Source organism: Sciurus vulgaris (genome assembly GCF_902686455.1).
Source record: "Sciurus vulgaris genome assembly, chromosome: 9".
Lineage (NCBI taxonomy): Eukaryota > Metazoa > Chordata > Mammalia > Rodentia > Sciuridae > Sciurus > Sciurus vulgaris.
Window position 1 is genome coordinate 144918265 of NC_136469.1, and position 25205 is coordinate 144943469.

General features: G+C 38.7%; 1 protein-coding gene and 1 pseudogene across 2 annotated transcripts in view; one reads left to right on the forward strand and one right to left on the reverse strand.

Annotated features, from left to right (window-relative positions):
• Window positions 1-84: 84 nt before the first annotated feature.
• POLN (DNA polymerase nu) overlaps window positions 85-25205 on the forward strand; it is a 178855-nt gene continuing 153734 nt past the window's right edge. The window contains exons 1-4 of the mRNA XM_079154398.1: window positions 85-2725; window positions 15279-15358; window positions 18448-18948; window positions 22907-23088. Coding sequence (XP_079010524.1) covers window positions 2587-2725; window positions 15279-15358; window positions 18448-18948; window positions 22907-23088 — 902 coding nt within the window. The 5' untranslated portion in view covers window positions 85-2586. The remainder of the gene's footprint in view (window positions 2726-15278; window positions 15359-18447; window positions 18949-22906; window positions 23089-25205) is intronic.
• Window positions 15533-15968, reverse strand: LOC306670052 (NADH dehydrogenase [ubiquinone] flavoprotein 2, mitochondrial-like; annotated as a pseudogene). Its single transcript has one exon. The product of its transcript is annotated as an NADH dehydrogenase [ubiquinone] flavoprotein 2, mitochondrial-like (transcript).

Below are 25205 nucleotides of genomic sequence, written 5' to 3' on the forward strand. Positions count from 1 at the left end.
AAATCCAAAATGCTTCAAAATCTGAAACTTTTTAAGTGCAGGCATGACACCATGAGTGGAAAATTTCACATCTGACTGCATGTTACCTAATACAGGTGCACTAAGAATACTGTATAAAATTATATGTGTATAAGTTGTATATAAAACAAGCAATTTCATGTTTATACTTGGTTCCCATCCCCAAGATATCCCATCTTGCATATGCAAATATTCTAAAATCTGAAGTACTTTTGATACCAGGCATTTCAGATAAGAGATATTCAACTTCTATTGTTTTTTTTTTTTTCCCCCTTATATAATTGTTCAAAGTACCAGTGCTTTGATTATTTGCTAGATGGCACTTAGTTTGGTAAATGTTTGCTTACAGTAACACAAATATTTTTTAAGGTTTTCTTTTACTATTTTTTTTAAAAGTAGAAGCTGTTAAGTATTTTTAAAAATGTGTAGAACTTTGAATTGGCATTTTTCAGTCTATAGACCTTAATGCATTAGTGCCTCCTTTTTGAGTTGCTTTCCAAGGTTTTATTTACTGGAAGTCAACTATGATCTAAAAATATTAACTGGAAATAGTAAGGGTTTGAAATATTTTTATTTGCTCTTTTTTAGAAATACATGACAGTATGTTTTGACATACATACATGGAGTATAACTTATTCTAATTAGGTTCGCATTCTTGTGGTTGTATATGATGAATTTCACTGCTCGTGTGTTCATATGTGCACATAGGAAAGTTTTGTCCAAATCATTCTGCCTTTTCTGTTCCTGTCCCCTCTCCCTTCCCTTCTTTCCCATTTGTCTACTCCAGTGAACTTCTATTCTCCCCACCCTCCGTTATGTATCAGCATCCACATATCAGAGAGAACATTTGATCTTTGGTTTTTTGGGATTGACTTAGGAAATAGTAAGTTTTAAGTTTTTAAGTTGCATGCCAGACTATAGTGTGATGAAATCTCAAACCATCCCACTTGGTTTATGAATCATTCCTTTTCTCAGCATATCTGAGTTGTATATGCTACCTGCCCGTTAGTAAGTTGGTAACCTTGTCATTTATCAGATGCTTAGAGTTCAATACGGTCTGTAGTTTCAGTCATGTACTAGGGTTTGGAATGTATCCCCCATGGGTAAGAAAGGACTACTATATATGAAATAGCTAAATTTGCTTATAGTTACTTAAACTGTATTTTCTCCTAATTCCCTGCTATAGACTTTGAGACACTGAATATTCCTACTTGTAAGAGTGTCAGGACTCCACTGGCCATTTTCATTTCAGGCACTGGGTTCTGGGAGCAAATGTTTCTGCAAGAGAGCTCTCAGTAGTGTTTTGTCTTTAGGTCATAAATAGCTTTCAAAATGAAGTTTGAAATTTAAATTTCAGAATCACATAAAAGTGGTTGCTAAAAGTATTCATGATGAACATTTGAATTTTCTTAGTGAAAATATTTAAATGATGGAATATATTTAATATGGGTTATTAGTGTAGTATTTGGACATTATTTTAAAAATTAGTATAAAATAATTATGAGTAGTTGATCAGTTATATGAAATAGTCCCTGAAAGCCCAGTTTATACATGGTCTTTGTTAAACATGTTGTGAACTTTGTATGGATTACCTTTAAGAATATTCCCTGCTTGTTATATGGAATGACAATCTAAAAACTATTCATATCAGGTGTTTTTTAAAAGTTTCAGGTGGTTCCTAATAAATGTTTCAGCTTTATCAGGAAATAGGCATGCTTCAGGGACAGTAAGCCCCATTAATTTTGTAATCCATTGAACAAAAAGGTTCTTACCAATTTTTGTATCTGTTATTTTAAAAAATTATTTTTATTAAGTAATAAACTTAAAATTTTTAACACTAAATTTTGTGTAATATTTAGCTATCAGCTTCTCATTTGAGTGATTTCTTTGCTATTTATTTTTTCCTGTTTTGTTTTTCTATACTATTAAACAGTACTGTTTAAATTAGTGCCAGATAATTTAGATGTGTGACCAGATTTTTGATCTGCACTGTCCCTACTTATACTTTTACCTGCTTAGCCCAGTAGGGCTGAGCCAGTGGGGCTTAGTAGGGCCAATAGGGTTGAGCAATATAAGGATGGCAGTTGTGTGTTTTCCATAATAACCCAAATCAGTTGTAATTGTGTTTTCAGCTTTGTATACTTCAAGGTTAGTAAGAGACATTTTTCAAAACTGAGGATGTGTTTGAGTAGATTGTTTGCTTCAAATTGGTTAACTTCATAATTAGTTCTTCTGTTTACTATTATCCCAATTGAACTTCTAGTTATTGTTTTTCTTCTTACTATTTATTTGTATTATGAGATGATTGAAACCTGTATCCTGTGATTTTTTTTTTTTTTTTTTTTTTTTTTTTTGCAGTACTGGGGATTGAACCCAGGGCCTTGTGCTTACGAGACAAGCACTGTACCAACTGAGTTATATCCCCAGCCCCCTGCCCTGTGATTATGAATGTACTTTTTAAATGAAAGTCTCAGAACATAAATTTTTCAAATAACTGGTGTTTATTATTATGAAGTCTCAGAATTAACGTGTGGATATTTATCTTGTTAATCTTATATTTAGGACTTTATGAAAATGGAAAATTATGAGACATGTGTAGGCTTTGATCTCTCTGAGACACCACTCTCCAGTATTGCTCAGAAGATTATGTCTGCTCTGCATTCAGGTGATTTAGTGGATTCTAAGAACTGGGCAGAGAGTACAAAGAGTGAGTAATTTTTTTATGAGCCTTTCTGTCTTTTATTATGTTCAATGCCAATTATTCTTAAGACTAAAAGAATTGAAAGTGGAATGAAGGTAGCAAAATTATTCCCTAGAATTTTATATTTTGTAGGGAAGTTCCACGCCTACAAAAAAAAAAAAAAAAAAAAAAAAAAATTCATCCTTTTTATTCCCACTCAGTGCTGAGCTTCTGCTCGCTGAATTTCACAGTCCCTTAACTGTTGTTTAATTAACACTGTCTTCCTTGTTCCAAGGATTTCTGTCAAACATTCCCTTAGAGTCTGGATCAGGTATTTAAGTGCCTTCAAAAAAAGGTGGGGCTGGTCTGGGGCTGTATAGCTCAGTGGTAGAGTGCTTGCCTGGCATGTGTGAGGCACTAGGTTTGATTCTCAGCACTACATAAAAATAAATAAAGGTACTGTGTCCATCTACAACTACAAACACGTTTTTTAAAAAAGAGATGGGCTTTTTCTGGAGATGTAGCTTAGTGGTTGAACTCTTGCCTAGTTGGTGCAAGGCCCTTCCTTGACTCAGTCCCCATTACAGAGGGCGATGGGGAGAGAAAAGGGCTCTTTCACTTGACTTTCAGGTCATGAAAACTGTACAGTTTTTGCTATTGTGGGTGGTACATAAGAGAAGTGTTTTTGACAGTATGTATATTATACTCCAACGAAAATACATAAACTCTAGGTGATAAAGACCAGTGAGTTTATGTGTATGTTTATGGTATGTGGTATAGTCATAAAAGCAATGATACATGTTCACAAGTATGACTCAACTGTTGGTGACATCAGTGGGTCATTTGCTACTAGCAAAGCTGGCTTCATTCTAACTTTGCAAGTCTGGGCCAATGATTTGTGGTTTCTTTTCTTACAGAGTGTTATAAGTGATATATTATTATGTGATTAGATTGAGATAAAATAATTGAGAGTATTGCCAAGTATCAGCACAAGATCTGTTACGAACAATGCCTTCAGATTCAATAGCACTTAACATTTTGATTTGTTCACATTCAGACATCTGTTGCTTGTGTGCCTTAATATAGTAGAAATCACTAATAAGTAAACCAGTGAGAATGTTTGGCCAATGTATCAAAATAAAGGGGATATTAAAAATAATTATTGAAACCATAAATACTGTTTTGTCTTGTTCCCCTTTACTTCCCTAAAACACTATTTTTTAAAAAAATTTTATTCCTTTATTTTCTTTTTTGAAATGTTTAAAAATCGACACAGTAATTCTACATATTTATTACATATAGTAAGATGTTTCAATACAAGTATTAAGCATTTATCAATTTTTGTGTTGTGAACATTCATTAAATGTACTCTTTTATGTATGGGATATATATTTTAATATCTCAATTCTAAGAATTAACAAATGATCTCAAACTCGAAAATATTTGACCTTACTGGTTGGAATAAAAGCAAAAAATTATAAATAGTATCACTTTTTTATTGTAAACAAATGGGGTACAACATGTTTCTCTGGTTGTACATGAAGTAGAGGCGTACCATTTGTGTAATATACATTTACATGGGTAATGATATTTGATTCATTCTGTTATTTTTCTTTTCCCCCACCCCTCCCAGCCCTCTTTTCCCTCTATAAAGTCCATCCTTCCTCCATTCTTGCCTCCCTCCCACCCTGCAACACTATTATTTTCTAGGTACGTAGTCCATACCCAGAAATGCAGAAATTCTTACTAGTTAATTTATTTTTTCATATACTTTAAAAAATAATAGGTTACTGGGTATAGGAACATATGTGTGTGATTCCAGCTACTCTGGAAGCTAAGGCAGGAGGATTGCAGGTTCCAGATAAGCCTGGGCAACTTAGACCCTGTCTTAAAATTAAAAATAGAAAGGACTAAGGATGTAGCTCAGTGGTAGAGCCCCTTGGGTTCAATGCCAGGTACTGTGGGAAAAAACAAAGCACTGTATATTTGGCAGAAGTGGAAATTCCCTTCTCTTCAAGAACTGATAAGAATAATGAAATGTCTATGATAGCATAACTGAAGAATTGATGGTAGTCAGCCTTGAAGTGTCTTGTTAAAATTCTGTTTTTTGTTAAGGTAATGGAAAAAGATAAGAAATTGTATTCTTAGATTTGGAAAAATCCACGTTTTCGTAAGGATTTTGTATTATGTAATATTTTGTATTTTTGCTAAGTTACTAAAAAATGTACTGGATTAAAACACATTTGTTGTTGGACAGTTTTTGTGAGCCAGGAGCCCATGCATGGCTCAGCTGGGTCCTCTGCAAGACTGCAAGGTAGTTATCAGCCAGGGATTTGGGTCTCATCTGAGGCTTGAGTGAGAAAACATTCTCTCCCAGGCCACATGGTTATTGGCAGAATTCATTTCCTTGTAGGCTTTCAAGTCCGAAGGTCTGGGTTTCTCCTAGGCTCTTGGTTGGAATCTGCCCTCAGGTCCTTTTCACGTGGTGTTCATCACAGGCAGCATACGATAGGCAGCAAGAGAGCCAGCAAGAAAGTCTCCCTAGCAAGACTGACATTACAGTTTTGTGTAACATGACCATGCATATCCTGTCACCTTTGCTGTGTCCTTGTTTAGAAGCCAGTTAGTCCCACCCATACTCAAGGGATGGGACTTACACGTGGACAGGAACACCAAGAGGCAGGGATTGTGGAGCCACCTTAGGTCTTTCTACCTCACATTCCCGCCTATTTTCTTCTTAGAAGAATTTGAATTAAAGTTAGATTGCTATTGGATTATTGATGAGTGATGCTGGACCTAGAGTTAATTGATTTCTGAATTCTTGTCACATATGGAGCTATTACATTATATTTCTTATAAGAAAAATATTATAAATCAACCTTTCATTTCCATTTCATACCACATAAATATTAAAATTGAACTCAGAAATTAATGAAAGTAAACTTTCTAAATGCTTTTTTTTCCCTATTTTTCTAAACACTTTTTAAATAAAATCAAACAGCATTCAGCCTATGGCACATGTCACTTCGAAGTCTAATTTTCTGATCTGTTTGAGGTGTCTCAAGACATACATTGAGCCATTATATTGTATTGAAACAAGCATTGATCTTCAATGATTTTCACCATGAAAAATATTAGACATGCAGAAACTTAAAATACAGCTTAATGAATTAATAATAACATTCATGTAACTACTACTTCTATTGCCAAAACCTCAGAATCTCTCAAAACCCTATTCTTGCTAAAAGGTAACCATTATCCTGACTTTAATGGCAACCACTTCCTAATCTTGGGCATTTTATATTTTTCCAAAGACCATTTTGGCACAGATTACTTGTCCTGTGCATCAGAATCCTGTCTTTCCTTTTGAGGCACACAGCTGCCCTCCATGGCTCTTTTGTTGTTGGTAGGTGTAACCAAGTGACTAGGGTCTTCTCAGCAGGGTGTGAGCTCAAGTGGTGTGTGCCATTTCCAGGATTGACCTGAGGACAGTCAATCTGGCTTAGTCCTTGTGTTCCCCAAGCACACTCCTTAATAAACTTCCTGATGGCAAATCTCAGTCTGATTCTCAGGGAACTTGATCTGCTTGAAAGTGGATGCGGGGTTTTGAAGTTGGATCACTCTCAGATAGGCAGGCACTGATTACTTCATCAAAGATCATAGATGGAATACAAATGGTAGCTGCATTATCAAGACTTCCATCAAAAGTGAGCTGGTCTGGCATGCCAGTGAAAGAAACTGCACAGTCTGGGACAGTGCTATGCACTTGAGAAGTACAGGCAATAAAAGACAGTGAAGCCTGGTGCCATGGCACACTCCTGTAATCCCAGTGGCTGAGTCAGGAGGGTTGTGAGTTCAAAGCCAGCCTCAGAAACAGTGAGGCGCTGAGCAACTCAGTGAGACCCTGTCTCTAAATAAAATACAAAATAGGGCTGGGGATGTGGCTCAGAGGTTGAGTGCCCCTGGGATCAATCCCTTGTATAAAAAAAAAAAAAAAAAAAAAAAAAAAGAGCCAGTGGAATGAGGTGGCTGCGGATAATAGACCCCTCAGAAGAAGACAGTGTGATGACCAGAGGGCTTCTTTACAGTCTATAAAGAAACCACCCCAAGCTACAGGCCCGACAGTCCTGAGCTTCAGAGAAGGTTGAATTAGTCCTGGCAGGTGTCCTACTTCAGGGTCATTGAGTTGATCAGAAAGAAGAGGATCAGACCCCAAGATATATAAGAACCTTTGGATTGGTGTATTTAAATCTTGAGTCTCAGATACCTTTGAGATCTGAAGAAGTAGCTACTCTGTTATGGAACAGTTCCCTCACTAGTCACCCCCATGCCACCTTCCCTCCTGGCCCTGCCACTTGCCTGAAAGTAGTATAATGGCTCTGTCTTGGAAAATTAACATGTACTTCCTCTTCATTTTGTAAATTTTAGGAAAAAAATTTTTTCAACAAAAGTGAGTCTGATATTACACATTATCCTTACAATTTTTTAAAACATATTTAGGCACACACAATATATTTAAAATTGTGAAAGGCTTAATGTGTACTGTATAGTGTAAGTTCAGGTTTTTTCTTTCTTGCTGTCACCTTCCCCCTCTAGTTATTAAGTCACTATAAGCTGGCCAAGCAGTACTGGCCTATTAAGGGAGTGTAAGTGTCTCATCAGGAGACAGAAACCATATATAATTCAAACATGCAGTGTTCAAAGTTTTATTAACTAGTGATAGGATTAGCCACCAAAGAGTAAAGAGAACTCTAAGGGTCAGCCCTAGCAGGCAGGATAGTACTGAAAGAAGGTACAAGTTTAGAAGAGTCATTTCCTCCAAGACTGAGATTCAGCCTTTGTCAGAGAGGGATGGATGGCCCAGAAGTGTACTGAGGTGCCAGATACTGGGGTGTCTGCCTCACTGTGTGGCTGGCAGAATGCCTGTGAAACTCAGCACTCTAAGTAACATGTTGGAGAGCTGCCTGGGAAGCAGCCAGTAGGGATGCTGCTGGGTGTCTAGTGCACTGGCTAAGAGCTGCAGGAGCAAAAAGAAAGACAAACAGGACCTAGGGAGGCCCCTTCCCTGTCAGTGTCCCTCCAGCACCCTCTGCTGACAAAGTTTAGCATCACTTCATGGCGAGTTTTTTTCAGGCTCTAGTGGCAGTATTGCAAGCAGTACATTGAGGGCTGAATTTGTAGCTGAGGGAATAAACTGGCACAGCGACAGAGGAGACCACCCCAGAGAGACTGCAAAAATCTCATCAGCGTGTACAAGCAGGGCCTAGATGAGCACCTGTGGGGCTGTTTCTTCAGTGCTGACTTAAGGCAGGTGAAACTATGATGGTTCCAAGGTTAAGGGACACTGTTCCAAGGTTAACACCCTGAGAAGATTCCTAAGACATGGTGCTGACATACTGTTAGGATGGCTCTTGTTACATTTCAGGAAATCGTTCAGACTGGGTGAAGTAGAAATGTTAAATAGGCCATAGTAGATGGTTAAAGAGAGAGAAAAAGCCCAGGGAGGTAGACATACTAGAGTGGCTGGATTATGTAGGACCAAGAAATGTTCTGTAGGAGGTCCCTTGGACACTCAGTTTGCCAAGGCTATAAATAATTCTCTGGGGGTGGGGGTGGGGTTGTTACTAGCTTCACTGAAAACCCCAGTATGCTTGTCCTCTGTAGACCAGAGCTGATGGTGGGAGATGCTCCAATAATAACAGCCAGGATAATAAGATTCTGAAATAGAATTCAGCTGGTGGCACCTGTTAGAAGTAGAGAGGTACAATTCTCATAAAGAATGAAGGAAAGTAAGATCCCTAGTGGGGGAAGGACTGTGTGATACATGACAAATGTATATGGCAGTTCTTAACATAGTCTTTCCCTTAGAGGGACCTATGGTCATTTACTTTGATGCCTTATACATTGGAGAGGAGGAATACTTAAACATTGGAGAAACAGATAGACACAGGGTCTGATATGAAATTGATACCAGACCTGAAGTGTCATTGTGGTCTTTTTGTTGGAGTCAAGACATGGGGACTTGGTCAGGAAATGAGCTGTGGCCTGGATTCTGATCATAATGGTTCCATAGCTCGTCCAGGAGCCATATTCTAAGTCCCCAAATGTTACTTAGAATGGATATACTTTGTTAGAAGAACCCCTGGGTATCAGTTCCTTGGCCTGTAGAGTGAGAGCTACCATGGTGAGGAAGCCCAAGTACATGATCTGAAACTGCCATTTTTTTTCCATTTACATCAGAAAGGAAAATCAGAAATAGTTCATATTCACTGAGGATAGACAATGTGAACTCCAGAACTGTTCTGGAATAAGAACAATTCATTGATCAGATCAATATAATTGCACAGTGTACCAGACACCACACACCCAACCCAGCAGCTGCCACTGTTCTATAACTTGGTTGTTTGTGGTATCCACTGTGATGCTTCAGGATCTGACTTCACCTAATTTGTGAATTCAGTGGAAATAGGACAAGGACCACTATTTTGATGATATCATGCCAGTCCACATGAACAGAAAATGGTGAGTTTATTAGCAGTCTTGCTGTGTTAGCTTTTCATTGCTGTGATCAAAATACCTAAAAAGAACAACTTAGTGTAAAAGTTTATTTTGGCTCATGATTTCAGAGGTTTAGTTGATGGTTGACTGACTACATTGCTCTGGGCTTATCTGGAGGATAACATTATGGTGGGAAGGTGTGGCAAAGGAAATCTGCTCAACTCATGGCAACCAGGAAACAGCATGTTCAAGGAGCCAGGGCTGAGAAAATCTCCAAGGGCACAACTGCAGTGACCTACTTCCTCCAGCCATGCCCCACCTGCTACAGTTACCACCCAATAATCCATTCAAATTTTTAATCCATCAACTGGATTGATTCAGTGATTAGGTTACAGCCCTCCTAAGCTAATAATTTCACCTCTGAACATTCCTGCATTGCTACAGGAGCTTTTCAGAGGACATCACGTTTCTAAACCATAACACTGTTCAATAGGTGGGAGATAAACCCTACAAATATTCTAGGGCCTACCGCAACTGAGGTTCTGGATTTGGTGGTTTGGGGTATGATAGGATATCAACTTGAAGACAAAGGACAAATTGCTGCATTTTTTTGGCTTCTACCACTAAGAAGCACCTGATAGGTATCTTTTGGTTTAGGGAATGGAGGCAGCATATTCCACATTTGAGAAAATGCTCCAACCTGTATGGTGTATGACACTAAAGTTTTAGGGAGGGCCCCAAGTAGGGAAACACTCTGTAAGGTCCAGGCAATGAAGCAAGAGACCCAGTCACATGGACTTCCAACCCAACAGACTTTATGGTGTTAGAGAAAAGATGCCATGTGACATTTACAGCAAGGCCTCCACAGGAGAATCATAATGCAGATTACTGGGGACAATATCATTTGCAGCAAAGAATTAGAATTTTCTGAAAAACTAAACAACAGAAGACTCCTGTAATGCTACTGGTCTCTGGTAGAGAAGGACCGTGAGACCATGAGGATATCAAATGTTCATGAAGCCAGGGCTTCCCAGCATGGACTAGTTCTAATAGCCCCACCAAGGGAAGGGCCTGCAGCAATCCACTGTAAGTTGGAAGTGGTTCATTTGATATTAGGTACGAGTAGACCAGCAGACAGAACCAGGCTGCCTGAGCAGGTGGCCCAAGCCCCAAGGCATCATTAATGTTGGCACTGGTATGTCTTATGAGGAGGAGGACAATTTTAAGACCAGCTAGTAGAGGAAGAAAAAGATTGAACTTGGTTGACAATGGTTGATTCAGTATGTGGTACAAACCAAAAATTGGTTTCAGGTGCACTATAATCCAATTCACGCAGCTCTGGAAGGCAATGTTGAGGGGATATCAATGGGTAAAACTTGGTTACACACTGTGTGGACAGAGAAGTGACTCTAAGATTAGAAAACATTTGGACTTAATGGGCAATGGTTGAACGACTTGACTGGTTATCAGAGACCCAGAATAAGAAAGATTAGAAGATTTGTCCCAAGGAGTTCTTCAGGCAAGGCATGTGAGTAGATCTATGGAATGGACATGAAGTAACTCCCATTCATGAACAACTACCATGGAGGACACTCCAAACAACCAGGTTAATGGAATGACTTAGATCAGTTGACACCATCTTCTGTCCTATGCTGTTCCAGTGCTGACACAGGCTTATTCTTTAAGCATGGGGCTGGAGTGGAACCTCTGCCTGGGCTAAATAGCTCCTACTTGCTTTAGCTGTTATCTGCTGAGCATCCAGCCTTCTAACAACAGAGACCAAGAGCTGAGTTCCCAATGGTACCATGCTTTGAGAACACTCACTTGGTGGCAAATTGACAATGTTGAACCCCTGTGTCCTGAAAGTTACAGTGATTGACTTTGTTGTTGTTTGTTTGTTTGAAATAGGGTCTCACTGTGTTGCACAGGCTAATCTCCAACTTCTGGGCTCAAACTGATCCTCCCACCTGAAAGTAGTTTGACTATAGGTGCTTGACACCGCACCCTTATCCACAGTGGTTCATTTTGACTGAATCAATGTATGTACTAGGCATGGATTCACCTTTTCCATTCACATGGCCTCAGTTGTCTTCATCCTCCAAGGACCCTGGAGCACATGATTCACTGACACAGGATCTACATAAAGTTGAGGGACTGCAGCAGGGGCACACGACATCCTCCAGTTCCTTCACAGCTGCACACTCAGACACTGCAGCCCAGTAGAGCAGTAGGATGGTTTGTGGTGGTACAGATCAGAAGTAATGAGGGAGCAAAAACCTTCAGGGTTCAGTGTGCACTGCACACCAGTGACCATTGTTAGTGCAGTATCCCCAGGATGTAATATATGGGCTTGGGAACAAAAAGATGGAAGTCATCACTCCCAGTGACCACTTAGGAAATGTGTTTCCCTCACACAACTCTGGGTTTACAGGCCTTAACTCACAGAGGGAAATCCTTCCACCATAGGCATAGGAAACATGCCTTTCAATTTCAAGCTATGGCTGCTGCTCAGTCATTTCCAGTAGAAAGTGGCAAGTGAGGAGTGCAGTCTCCATCCTGATAGGATAATTGGCCTTGGTTGTCAGAGGAGGTACAGTTGCTATTACTCAGCTTAGGCAAGGAAACACCTGGGTTATTTGACTGGTCATCTTCCTGCCCAAATTTGATGGCAAATTCAGGGCCCATGGCCAAAGAAGGGCATGGTGACCAGGGACTTGGCTGTCATGGATTGGGGTTTGGGTCACTCCATCAGTAAGGCACCTAGGCCAGCAGAAGTGCTAAGTCAGGGTGAGGGCACCTTAGAGTGAAAGTGGAGGAGGGAGATGAATGTAATTGCAACCTAAGACCCGCTGCAGTGACAAGATATTATTCATCCCATGAAACTTCCTTTGGTGACGAAGGGCCCACCAGGTCCTGCAAGCTCTGCTCCCAGAAGGAGTCTGATGCAAGTGCTCTGAGCTGCACAGTGTGGACAACAGTGAGCACTGCCGGTGCCTGGGTGCCCAGGTTCCCTACTAGTAACCCTGATAGTAGCCCTTCCTAGTGACTGTTCCTGTTGGAGAACTACCCAAAGGCACACCACTTACCTAGGAGTGATGGATCCAGTGACTGGCAGGTGCTGGGGTATACTGACCCAGCTCCTTTGGCATACCAGGGGACACCTTGCAGACCCATCCCAGGCCCAGAGCAGACCTTGAATGACTGCATCTTGGGCAGCTTCTTCTGCCACCTCCACTCCCCAGTTGCCTTTCTGAATACAAACCTTTATCACAGAGTTGACTTGCCAGGAAACCTAACCTACATCAGGGTAGGTGGGTGGCATCTTCGTGTACACAAATGGGGAGATTTGGTCATTGTTTTAAAAACTAGAGTCATCATCTTCAGTTACCAATACAGCTGTATGTCATTCTTTTTAATGGCTCTGTAATTTCATTGTGTGAATGTTATATAATTTGTTCATCCATTTCCCTCTTGATATCTACTTTGTTTTTTGTGCTTTGCAATAGTGAACAATATTGTTGTAAACCTTTGGTTTAAACTTACTTATTGTTGTATATATTTCTATGAAATAAATAGCTAAGAGATTTTTGATTAAATGATTGATGTCTTTGTTTTTTTATTGAGGTATTATAAATATTTATGTAATAGGTATATTTATATATCACATACCTTAAGTCTGTTCTTTCAAAATTTCACAGATCTGCACCCAGCTTAGGAAACAGTATTATTAATGCTCCCTTCGGATCACTCCTCCCAATTCCCAAGAATGATATATGCATTTTTAAAAAATAACCTTTTAGTTGAAGGTAGACACATACCTTTATTTTATTTTATTTTATTTTATTTACTTAATTTGTGTGATGCTGAGGATCAAATCTGGTTCCTCAAATGTGCTAGGCAAGTACTCTACTACTGAGCCACAACCCCAGCCTCTGATATATGCATTTTAATTTTAATGTGTTGATCATTTGCCTTTTTAAAAGGTTCGACTGTTCATATTTTTACCAGTGAGACACAAGACTCTTCCCCTCCATCTCCAAGTATGTTTACAGTCACGTGTCACTAAGAGAGCATTCTAAGATGTGCCTTCTTAGGTGATGTTGTCATTGTGCGAGCATCATAAAATTTGCTCACACAGACTAAGACAGCTATGATATCACTAGGTGATATGCCACTGCTGTTGAATGTGGAGTCCATTGTTGACTAAATATCCCTATGTGGCCATGATTCCTATTTTCATTTCCCTGACTACTCTTGCATTTGTTTGCTGTTGATGTTTGCAATTTTGTATGTCGCCCATTCCTATCCTTTGCTTATTTTCCTATTTAGTTTTTCTCATCAGTGTATAAGAATTTGTTGTAGGCTTTAATCTTTTTCCTTTTTTGTTCCAAATAGTTTTCCCATTGTCTTCTTTCAGATGTGGTTGTACCAGCATTATTTATTAATCTGTCCTTTTTTTTATTGGATTGAAATGCTATCTTTGTTGTATATTAAGTTCTCATAAATTCTGGGATCACTTTCTGAATTGTCTATTCTGTTCCAGAGGTCTTTTTGTTTATTACTGTTCAAATACCATGTTGATTGGATTACAGTGGCTTTGTAGGATGTTCTGATACTCTAGCAAGGCAATTCTTTTTTCAAAAAAATTACATTTCTTGGAGAATATCATGCTAAGTGAGATAAGCCAATCTCAAAAAACCAAAGGACGAATGATCTCGCTGATAAGCGAATGATGACACATAATGGGGGGTGGGAGCAAGAATGGAGGAAGGAGAGTCTGTATACAGGGAAAAGAGGGGTGGGAGGGGTGGGGGGGAAGGAAAAAATAACAGAATGAATCAAACACCATTACCCTATGTAAATGTATGATTACACAAATGGTATGCCTTTACTTCATGTACAAACAGAAACAACATGTATCCCATTTGTTTACAATAAAAAAATACAAATAGAAAAAAAATTACATTTCTTGTCTATTTTCAGATAATTAGCTTTTCATATACCCTTCGAAATGATTTTAATACATTGAAAGATCCCTGTAGGTTCTCTAATTGGAGTTGCACTAAATGCACATTTGGAAGAATTAAAAAATTTTATACATATCCTAATGCTGTGTCTTTCCATTTTTACAGGTCTTATTTTATACCACTACATAAGATTTAAGTTTTCATTATTGAGGACTTTGTACCTGTTTGTTAAATTTATCCCTAGTAACTTTTTTTTTTCTATTGTACATGAAATCTTTTCCCCCACTGTTTTCATTTCCTGGTGTTATTATTCCTGAAAGGCTAGTCACAGGTGAATATCAGACTCCCAAGTTATACTTACTGTTCAACTAGGTTTATTTAAATTAAAATCTGAATTAGAGGTTTGTTTTAATGATGTTCTACTGAAACTCTTATTGTCCCATTGCAGCATTATTCAGCATAAGAATTTTCTCAGTGGGAGTGGAGATCAAGCAGTGGTAGAGTACTTGCCTAGCATGCTTAAGGCCCTGGATTCAATCCCTGGCACCAAAAGGGGAAAAATCTACTTGAACATTTACTACTACCATGCCTGTAATCCCAAAAAACCAGGAGGCCAAGGCAGGAGGATCACATGTACAAGGACATCTTCAGCAACTTAGCAAGGCTCTAAGTAACTTAGATCCTATGTCACAAATTTTAAAAAAGGCCTAAGGATGTAGTTTAGTGGTAAAGCACCTCTGGGTTTAATCCCTAGTACCCAAAAAAAACCCAAATAAACAACCCCCCAACTTTAATTCTTAGAAGGTTTCTATAAAATGTTGACTATGGATTTTTCAGAATCAAATGTTCCAATGCAAATGCCAAGTCATTATTTTTAGTAAACATCTCATAATTACATACATCTGTCACCAGTTAACCTGAAGATACTTTAACTTTACATAACTATTTATTGCAATGGCAATATGTATTTTAGTTGTGAATCTTATTACATTGTTTTAAGAAAGTTAACAGTAAATAGCATGATTATAGAGGCTATTTTCAGTGCTTAGCTAATTGTATGATTTATATTTCAATGTTTCTTTAATGCCTTTCATTCTTTTTTATTGTTCTTAAAGTTGCAGAACCAATAAACAAATTCAGTGTTAAGGCTTCAGTACTACTTAAAGATGGGAAGAACCAATCATTGGATAAAAAGGTAAATCATTGCAAATATAGATAATTCTAAACAGATAACCTTCATTTGTTCAATAGGTACTTATTAAGTGTCCTTCTGTATGTACTATGGATTCAGTGGTTGAAAACGTTCTTGCTGTTTTTTTTGTAGATAATATTTTATTTCTACAATAACATATTTATAGTTGAATATAAATTAAAGGACTGCTTGCACATCAAAGCCAGGTCCTTTGGGTGATTCAGTCAAACAGGTAAGACCTTCAGCTGTCTCACAATAGAAACAGGAATTTTGCCTGCTATGAGTTCATCAAAAATGTCTTCAGTATCCTTTGGTGTCAGATCTGCATAGTAGTTGTCATTTATTTGAACCATTGGTGCATATACACAGGTCCCTAAACATTCCACCTCTATAAGGGTGAAAAGTTTGTCAGGTGTAGTTTCCCCAACCTTTATTCCAAGCTTCTTCTAAATGGCCTCCAATATACTGTCAGAGTTTGGAGGCATGCAAGGTGTTGTAGTGCAGGCCTGAATATGATACTTTCCAACTGACTTTTAATTATACATTGTATAAAAAGTTGCTACTTCATATACTCTCCTTGGAGGTATTGTAAAACTTCTGCATCCTTGTTCATAGCAGAGGTGGGCAACCACCCATTCTGCCTTTGGGCCAAATCCAGGACAAGAAGCTGCTGCTTTATGACCTTTGGGATAGCTTTTTATATTCACCTCTCTCCTCTTATGGTTTTCTGGTAGTGAAATCAAATGGGGTATCTGGGTTATTGTCCTCCCCATGGCAGGGGTGATAGTGGTGGTGGTGAAACCTGCTGCCCTGGCTGGAGAAACAAGGAGAGGATCGTGGTGTACTAAACTGTTTGCCTTTCCCTTGGCCACTTCAAGCAAGAATCAAGTTCTTGCTCTTAGGGAATTTGTAATTTAAGTTGGATGAGGGAAGGGGAAGACAGAGAAGTACAATCAATCTCTACCATAATGTGCATTAAGTTCTTGTGATAGGAGTAAGTTCAGATTGTTCTAAGAATAATAGGAAGGGCATCTAACCTACCTTTTGAGCTGTTTCAATTTACATTTCTGTGTGGTGGGGACAGGAATTTGGGAAGTCTTTCAAAAGTATGAAAATTATATCTGAATTGAGTTCTAGTGGAGTGGATGAGGGGTTGGTCAGCCTGAAGATTGCACTTCTAGAGACTGAGGGAAGGACACTGAGAAAAAATTTCAGGTTAAGGGAAGACAGCTTGAAATTTATAGTAGTGGAAATAAATAGAAGCTCAGAAAGGCAGAGGTACAGAGTTTACAGTGCATGAGTTAAGTCATTCAGGCTAGAGAGGAAAAAAGAGTTAGATCATTAAAGACCTTGTATATGAAACAGTGGTGGAGAGCATTAGTGGGTAAGAGAATGGACTCTGGAGCAAACTGCCTGTTCAGTTCCCATCCCAACTTAATTCAACCTAAACCTCTATAAAAAAATGAAGATGGAATCTCTGTCTTGATATAATGAATAGTATTTGGATCTGGAATTTTCAAAAGCCACAAACTTCCCGATGTGTTTTAAAGTTGAAACTTAAAATATTCATGGGCTAGATTTGTGGCTCAGTGATAGAGCTCTTGCCTAGCATATGTGAGGCAAGGGTTCAATCCTCAGCACACATAAAAAAATAAATAAAATAAAGGTATTGTCTCCATCTACAACTAAAATAGTATTTTTTAAAAAATGAAATATTTGTTATAAGTTTAAAAAGTTGCACAGGATGTGATTTCTGGTATGTTGTTAATATTGACATTTTAAAAACTGTCTTACAAACATTTAAAATACATCTACTATGACTAAAACTAGACTCTAGCAACTTGATATCCATAATCATCCCTTTAAAAAAAATACACATGCAGATCATTAATGGAATGAAATTTTATATTTTTCTTTTTCTCATTGAATTCCTTTTCTTGTGTACTCCACAGAATTTTTAATTAAGTCTGTTTTTTAAAACCTTATATTTCTCTGCAATAAAAATAAATATGAGGGGCTGGGATTGTGGCTCAGTGGTAGAGCGCTTGCCTAGCATGTGTGAGGCACTGGGTTTGATTCTCAGTACCACATTTAAATACAAAAAAATAAAGAACCATTGACAACTAAAAGCAATTTTTAAAATTCATATTTTTATGTATTTGTATTAGTTGTTGATGAACCTTTATTTATTTATTTGTAAATTTGAATTTTAAATTTTCCGTGATCTATGACCAAGTATTAAAATTTTTTTAGAAATTAAAGTATGCAGTCCCTCCTTCTTCCATTCTTGCCTCCCTCCCATAATAAAAATAAATTTAAAAAATAAAATAAAATAAACTTTTCCTCTTAAAAAAAAAGAAATTACAGTATGCAGTTGTTTCACACAGTTGTTATTAATGCAGTTGTTATTAATGATTAATCCTATGATGAAATGGATGTGGTGACTTTTCCCTGCTGTTACTTTGTGCATCTCTCAAAGTATATTGCATATTTCTGGAATGAGGAAAAAGAATCACTGCTGAACTGTTTCTTTTTCTTTTTCTTTCATTCTTTTTTTTTTTTTTAAGAAAATTTAGTAGGTAGAGTAACATACTCTCAATAGTTTTGGTGATCTCATTTTCTCTATAACAGGCCCTATGGGAGGTTGTAAATAGTTAACCCTCATTCTCATGCAGGTATGCAGCTTCCTCCCATCCACCTCTCCATCTCTCTCAGTGATATGCACAACTCCCAGAACTGACGTTGCTGGTGTGTTGAGCTTCTGCCCACTCCAGTCCAGGGTGCAGATGTGTATGCCTCCCTTGGTACAGAAAAATCACTACTGTGATTTTCATTAGAAAGTATGATCAGAGGGCTGAGGGTGTAGCCCTCAGTGGTAGAGCATGTGCTTAGTATGCATAAGGCTCCGGGTTTTATCCTCAGCACACACACACACACGCACACACACACACACACACACAAAACGTGGTTATAGATAGTGTGAAGTTTGTGTCCTCACATTATCTTAGACAGGTTTTACCAGGAATTAGTTTGGTTTATTAAGCTACCTTAGACATCCATGTTCTAATGAAATATTTTCCATTGATCTGCAGAATTCTAAATCTTTAACAAGCCAGACATCAAGAAGGTCATCCAATCTCTCTCCTCACTCCTTCAGTACTGGGCTCACAGGTCAGCTCTCTGCTGACCAAAAACAGAAAAGCATCAGCTCATTGGCTTCTTCCAGGTGTTTGACTCCACAGTGTGATCAAGAGGCTTCAGACCTACAGAAAATGGAGCATAAGAAAAAGCAATTCCTAAATGAAAATGTAAATAAGGAAAATAAGGAAAGCATGAATCTTAAAAGAAAACATGTTACATATAGTAATTCATCAAAGAAAACAAGCAAACACATGGCATTGGAAGAAAATGCTGGTGAGGTTAAAGCACACCTAAATTCTGGGGACTCAAGATCATTTAAAAAATACCTTTGTGATATTAGGTATTTGGATGATCTGTCAAAAAGCCAGCTGATGGAAATGCTCAAGCAGACAGCTGCACTGGTAGTGACTCTGATGTATAAGGATGGTTCCACCCAGCTAAGAGCTGACCAGGTTAGTAAACAGTGGTGGGCTTCATAAAAGAAGCCCCTTTTCTTTGAGTCTGATTCTGATAGAAAAGCTAGAAATAAGATTTTAAGCCTTCCCTCCCCATGAATGGTTAAGTGATTGATGATGTAGAAGTTTCCATTTGTTTGTTGTTGGTACTGGGGATTTAACCCCAGGGGCACTTTATCATGAGCCACAAGAAATCAAACGTGCTCAGAAATGGATTGGCAAGGCAAACTTTACTTTTGCCAGCAGGGTGTGCTATGGAACCTAGCTAGCAACCGAACCTGGCTGCAAGCGCAAACTGGGCAGACAGCCCACTATCACCTCCCGGTGGGTGAGGGAAAGGGTTCCTGTTGGAGGGATGGGCTGGCTGCAAAATAATAGCTAAGAAATTTATTTATCAGAAAAACACATTTTATGAAGATTAATCCCACTTATGTTAAAACTAATTTACCCATTTCTAACAGGTTATCCATGAAAACCAAGGTATCATACAGGTCTAGTTAATACTTTAAGTCAATTATTCCTGCCAAAGAAAAACCCTCAGAAGCAATGGACATTGCATTTTACACATTTTATAGAAACCAATACTCTGGTTAACCACCTAGAAAAACATATGGGTTAGTAGTTTCAAAGGAATCTTTATTCTTACCAATTTAGATTGACCCTTTTTGATAAAGTTTCGTTTAATTCATGTGAGCTGAAAGGCATTTGATCCAGTCATTAAACTTGTTTATCTATAAACCAATGTTGATACCATGTACGTGATATATGGCACAAGTATGTATGTAGACACAACAGTACAATACACAGGTGTGCACACATATATACAAAACACACAGGAAACAAAGATCTTGTAGCTTTTTACTAAGTATTAAATCCCTGCAGTATGACCCAGACATGAAAAGAGCCTGTGCAGCTGGGAACATTAGGAATAGATTCTGTCAACCATGGTGGAGGCTGAAATCAAAGGTTCAGGGGGCCACTCGTCCTCCATGGGGGCAGGTTTACTCCCACCACTGTTTATTTTCCCTGCATAGGACTCTTCAAAGGAAAAGAAGATTTGTACATATGGAATCCTTCCTTTGTTCTCCCCTGTCCCTAGGCCTAGAATTTATATTCCCCATTTTTTGCAGGTTCATGTAATTAAGTTCCCCCTTGTGTACTCAATCCCCACTGAATAAAGATTTCTTGTACACCCTGGGCCTCCCATCCCCACTTCCTGGACATGGTCTCACATTTCTGAATAGAGTCTCAGTCACACAACCTCTGGGATGTGCTGACCACCAAGTAAGTACTTCTCAGTTGCTGCAGTGCTTGCTTGGGTCCTTTTCCTGTGTTGCCAATACACTTTTTTTTTTTTTTAATTTTTTTTGTAGTTGCAGATGGACAGAATGCCCCTATTTTATTTGTTCATTTATATGGTCCTAAGGATCAAACCCAGTGCCTCACACATGCTAGGCAAGAGCTCTGCTACTGAGCTACAGCCCCAGCCCCACCAATCCTCTTTTGATTTTGGGTCCATCCTCAGCCTCAGGGATTATAGTCCCTCTCTTCCTGCCAGGCTACCTCAACAAGGCAGTGGGATGCTTTACCTCTAAGGAGGGAGTATCTACAACCCCTTAGGCAATGTATGGAGTCCCATGCTGGGGGCCAAAACTGTTAGAAATACCAGAAGCCACAAGGAATCAAATGTGCTATGAAACGGTGCCACAGGTCGACAAGCTTGGCAAGCTTTACTTCTGCCAGAAGCGTGTGTTACCACACCTGGCTAGCAAGTGCACCTGGGCAAGCAGGCCGCCTGCTTTCATTCCTGATGTAGCGGGCCCACCCCTTACTTTGATAGGGGAATCTCTGGGTCACAATCCATGATTGGCTAATTTTAAAATTGGGGAAGGCAACGGGAAGGGCCGGAGTTAAACTGAATACAGTTGATCTTACATCCCAATTAAGGTTAAAAACTATTTTAAAAATAGACCACTGGACTTTCTATTTTTCACACAGATTAATTTTGGGAATCTCATTATCTTAATAATATTGAGTTTTCTGATCCAGGAACAAGGGCCATCTCTACATTTATTTAAAACTTTGCAGGTCTTGCTTTGCCTTTTTTTCTTTTTTTTTTGAGGGGGGGTACCAGGGATTGAACCCAGGGGTAATTTACCACTGAATTACATCCCAGGCCCTTTGAAATTTTTTAAAATTTAATTGAGACATGGTCTAAATAAGTTGCACAGACTGGCCTCCAATTTGCAATCTCCTGCCTCAGCCTCCCAAGTTTTTACAGGTGTGTACCACCATACCTATCTCCTTTTTTTCTTTTTTGAGACAAGTTTGTGTTGCCCAAGTTTGACTTGAACTCCTGGGTCAAGGAATCTTCTTGTGTCAGCCTCCTGAGAAGCTATGACTATAGGCATGAACCACTGTGCCTGGCCTTTCTTTCTTTTTTACTTTCTCTCTCCCTCTCTTTCTCTCTCTGTCTTTTCTTTTGTAGTGTTGGGGATGGAATCCAGGGTTGCTGTACCACTGAGCTACACCTCAGCCCTTTTTATTTCTTATTTTGATATGGGGTCTGGCTAAGTTGCCCAGAGTGCTGCCATATCCAGCTAGCTTTTCACTTTTTAAAAAATATTTTTAGTTGTAGATGGACACAATACCTTTGTTTTATTTATTTATTTTATGTGGTGCTGGCAATTAAACCCAGCTAGGTAAGGGCTCTACCACTGAGCCACAACCCCAGCCCTACCCTTTCATTTTTGAAAGACATTTTGCTGGATAAAGAATGTCAGTCAATCACATCTTTTTCTTTCAGTAGTTCAACAATTTACTGTCTTCTAACTTGCTTTATTTCCCTCAAAAAATTCAGTCATCCTTGTCTTTGTTTCTGTTTAATGTGTCCTACCCTCACCTGTCCTCATCAACTTCTTTTAAGTTGTTTTCTTTATCATTGTTTTGAACAGTTTGATTATGATAGAGCTTTCTTGGAGTGGTTTTTTTCATGTTTTTGTATTCGAGGGTTATTGATCTTCCTGATTCTATGGATTCACTTGGGGAGAAGAAACCCTTGAGTTTTCTAATCCTTGAGTATAATTGTTGAGGTCTCTGATTTCTTTCATCATCTTGGATTTTTTTCACCATAAAGAAATTTTGTAGTTTTTAGCATATAGATCCTGTATATGCTTCATTCATTTTTACCTGTTTCAGTTTTCAGAATTATTATAAACAATAGTTTCAGAAGATTTTTCATTTCACATATTTATTACTAGTATGTAGAAATACATTTGAGTTTTTTTTTTAATGGTTTTTTTAAAAAGCATTCTCTTTTTTTTAACTTTCCTTTTATTTATTTATTCTATTTTTTTTTTTTTTTTTTTTTTTTGTGGTGCTGAGGATTGAACCCAGTGCCTCACACATGCTAGGCAAGTGCTCTACCGCTAAGCCACAACCCCAGCCCCTATATTTGAGTTTTTATTATTATGTTTTGATTTTGTGCCCTGCACCTTTGCCAAATCCTCATATTCATTTCAGAATTAAAAAAAAAAAAGATTCCTTTGGATTTTCTACACAGATTTTCATGTCATCTGTAAATAGGAACTGTGTAATACTTTCTGATCTATATGTTTTTTTTTTTTTTTTTTTTTTTTTTTTTTTTGCAGTACTGGGGATTGAACTCGGGGCCTTGTGCTTGCGAGTCAAGCACTCTACCAGCTGAGCTATCTCCCCAGCCCTCTATTTTTTTTTCTTTTCATATTGCACTGGCTAAGAATTTCATGATAATGTTGAATAGGGTGGAGACCATATTTGGAGAACACGATTATGGTTTGTTTTTTGGCCAAAAAATTTGCTCATTTACAAGTGCCTTTTTAGGCCTTTCTCTGCTTAATTATAAAATGATATATCTTGCTTATAGTTGTATTCTCTATGTTTAATTTTGAAATTTTATTTTATTGTGTATCTACAGACTCTTACTTCCTCTGTTAAAGGAATTGTTATGTTACTAAAGAATCAAGTGGAAGACCCAGATGCCTCAGCCTGTGGTACTCTGGAGGTAGGCTTCATGTCCCAGGGTCAGTGTATCTACATAAACACAGAGCTCTGCTCTCTCTGGGGCCAAGAACAAGAGGCATATCATCTTTTTGCCAGGTAAAAGTCTACACTTATCTTTCTTTTAATTAAAAAAGTTTTTTTTTTTTTTTTACCATTTTTTTATTGAATTTTTAAAATTGGTGTGTTTTAAAAGTGGAATTCATTGTGATATGTTCCTGCTTATCACATCACTTACATGCCTGCTTTATCATAATGTAAAGTTTCCTAAACTCTGAATTTAATTAAACTTTTAGAAGTTTTGTATGTACACATGAAAATAAAATGGACCTAAATGACAAACAGTTTGCAAACACTGTACCTCCCCCATAGCTTCTGGAAAGGAGGGTCCATCCTTCTGTGGAAGTTTCTCTAGGATTTGATTCCACTTATAGTGAGAAATTGGGGAGAAAAGTTCAAACCTGAAAACCTACTGCTGCTGTAAGGGTCCCAGATGATTTTCTCCAACATTCTTGCTTTTACTCACAACATTAGAGAATGAGTTATCTCTGCCTGAAAACAGTAAGTTGTCCTCAATACTACCAAGAATAGTACAATTTTCATAAGTCCATGGCTGACAATATGGTTTGGATGTGGTTTGTACCTCAAGGATTCATATACTAGCAGTTTGGTCCCCTGTGTGGCAGTATTGAAGAGTTAGAACCTTCAAGAAGTGAGGCCTAGTCTCACAAGAGTAAGTTAGTTTTTGTAAAACTGGGTTATTTTACAAAACTGGGTTATTTACATCCTGGGTTAGGATGAGGTTCCCTATCACTTGGTCCCACCTGTATGCAGCTGGTTCCCTTCTCTCTTCTCCATCATGTTTTGATACAGCCCAAGGGTCCTGGTCAGGATATTGCACCTTGCTGTTTGAACTTTGCAGCCACCAGAATCATGACCCAGATAAACCTCTTTTCTTTATAAAGTGTTCAGCCTCTGGTATTTTGTTATAGCATTACTGGATGGACTACAAAAACCTGTCTCCCTGGACCTGCCTTCTTAGAACCACAGAATTATAGAGCAGACAGGAATGCTTCTGTTGTTCTTCTCCATCTTAAAAAGCCCTATTCTGGGTGGAGCCTCCTGTTCACCATTTCTTTGCTTAAGTTACCCACACAACTTGGGTTTATGCTTTGGTTGGAGCATCCCTGCCTGCCAAGTCCTCTGAGTTTAAGGTCAGTTAGCTACTCTGTGAGCTCCTTGAAATCACAACCTTGAAGAGTAGTTGGTGAAGGAAGGTGGAGTGGGCAGTATTCCTGATCCTCACCCTGGTTAATTGGGTTCTGGGTGGTTTTTAAAAACAATTTCTCTCAAGAAATCCTTAGCTTTTTCTTAATATATATTTTTCTTTTAAAAGAGCAATTAGGTGGGTGTAGTCTGTGGAGAGTAGAGCCCTAATGTGTGGACAGCCCTTTCTGAATTCCAGATTTACATATCCTACTCACATTATCCACGTGGCCATCTGGTGTTCATTTCAGCCTAAGCTGTCCTGAGCACCCATCTTCTTCTGGGAAGGTCCACTGCAGCTTGGCTGTCTTGGTCAGTGTGAGTAGTAGCTCTCTGTGAACTCAGGCTTGTTGTCTTTGACTTCTGTTTTTATCCAAGTTCTTAGCAAACCCTGTTGGCTCTACCTTGCAGATGTGGCTGGACTCTTCCCTACCCTTACCACTGCTGCTGCTGTGCCTGTGCCGCTGAGCTGCGGAAAGAGCTTCCATGGGTATTCCTGCTCCACCTGCACTTCTGCTTATTTTCAGCCCAGCTTCCAGAGGGACCTAGGAAAACAAATCACATCATGCCATTTCCCCTAAAAACCCTGCAACTGCTCCTGCTGTCTCTGAAGCAAAGTGAAAGTCCCTGAACCCCGTGCCACTGCCAGTCTGCGTGCTGTACCCTTCTGCTGCCCTCACCTCCTGCTCTTCAGTGCAGTCCAGTCTCTACCCAAGGCCACACGCACCAATTTCCCCTCGCCTGCAACATTCCCCCAGATATCTGCATGGGTTACTGCCTCATTTCTTTAGGTTTTTCTCAAACAAAAATTAAATTTTGAAAATGCAAAAGCAGAGGGTAGTGTACACATCCACCTAGACCAATACCTTTGGGTTTTTGCACACTTCCTTCATCTCTCTCTTTTAGGGGTGGCTAAGGGGCTGGAATTAAAGAAAATATGACATGTCACT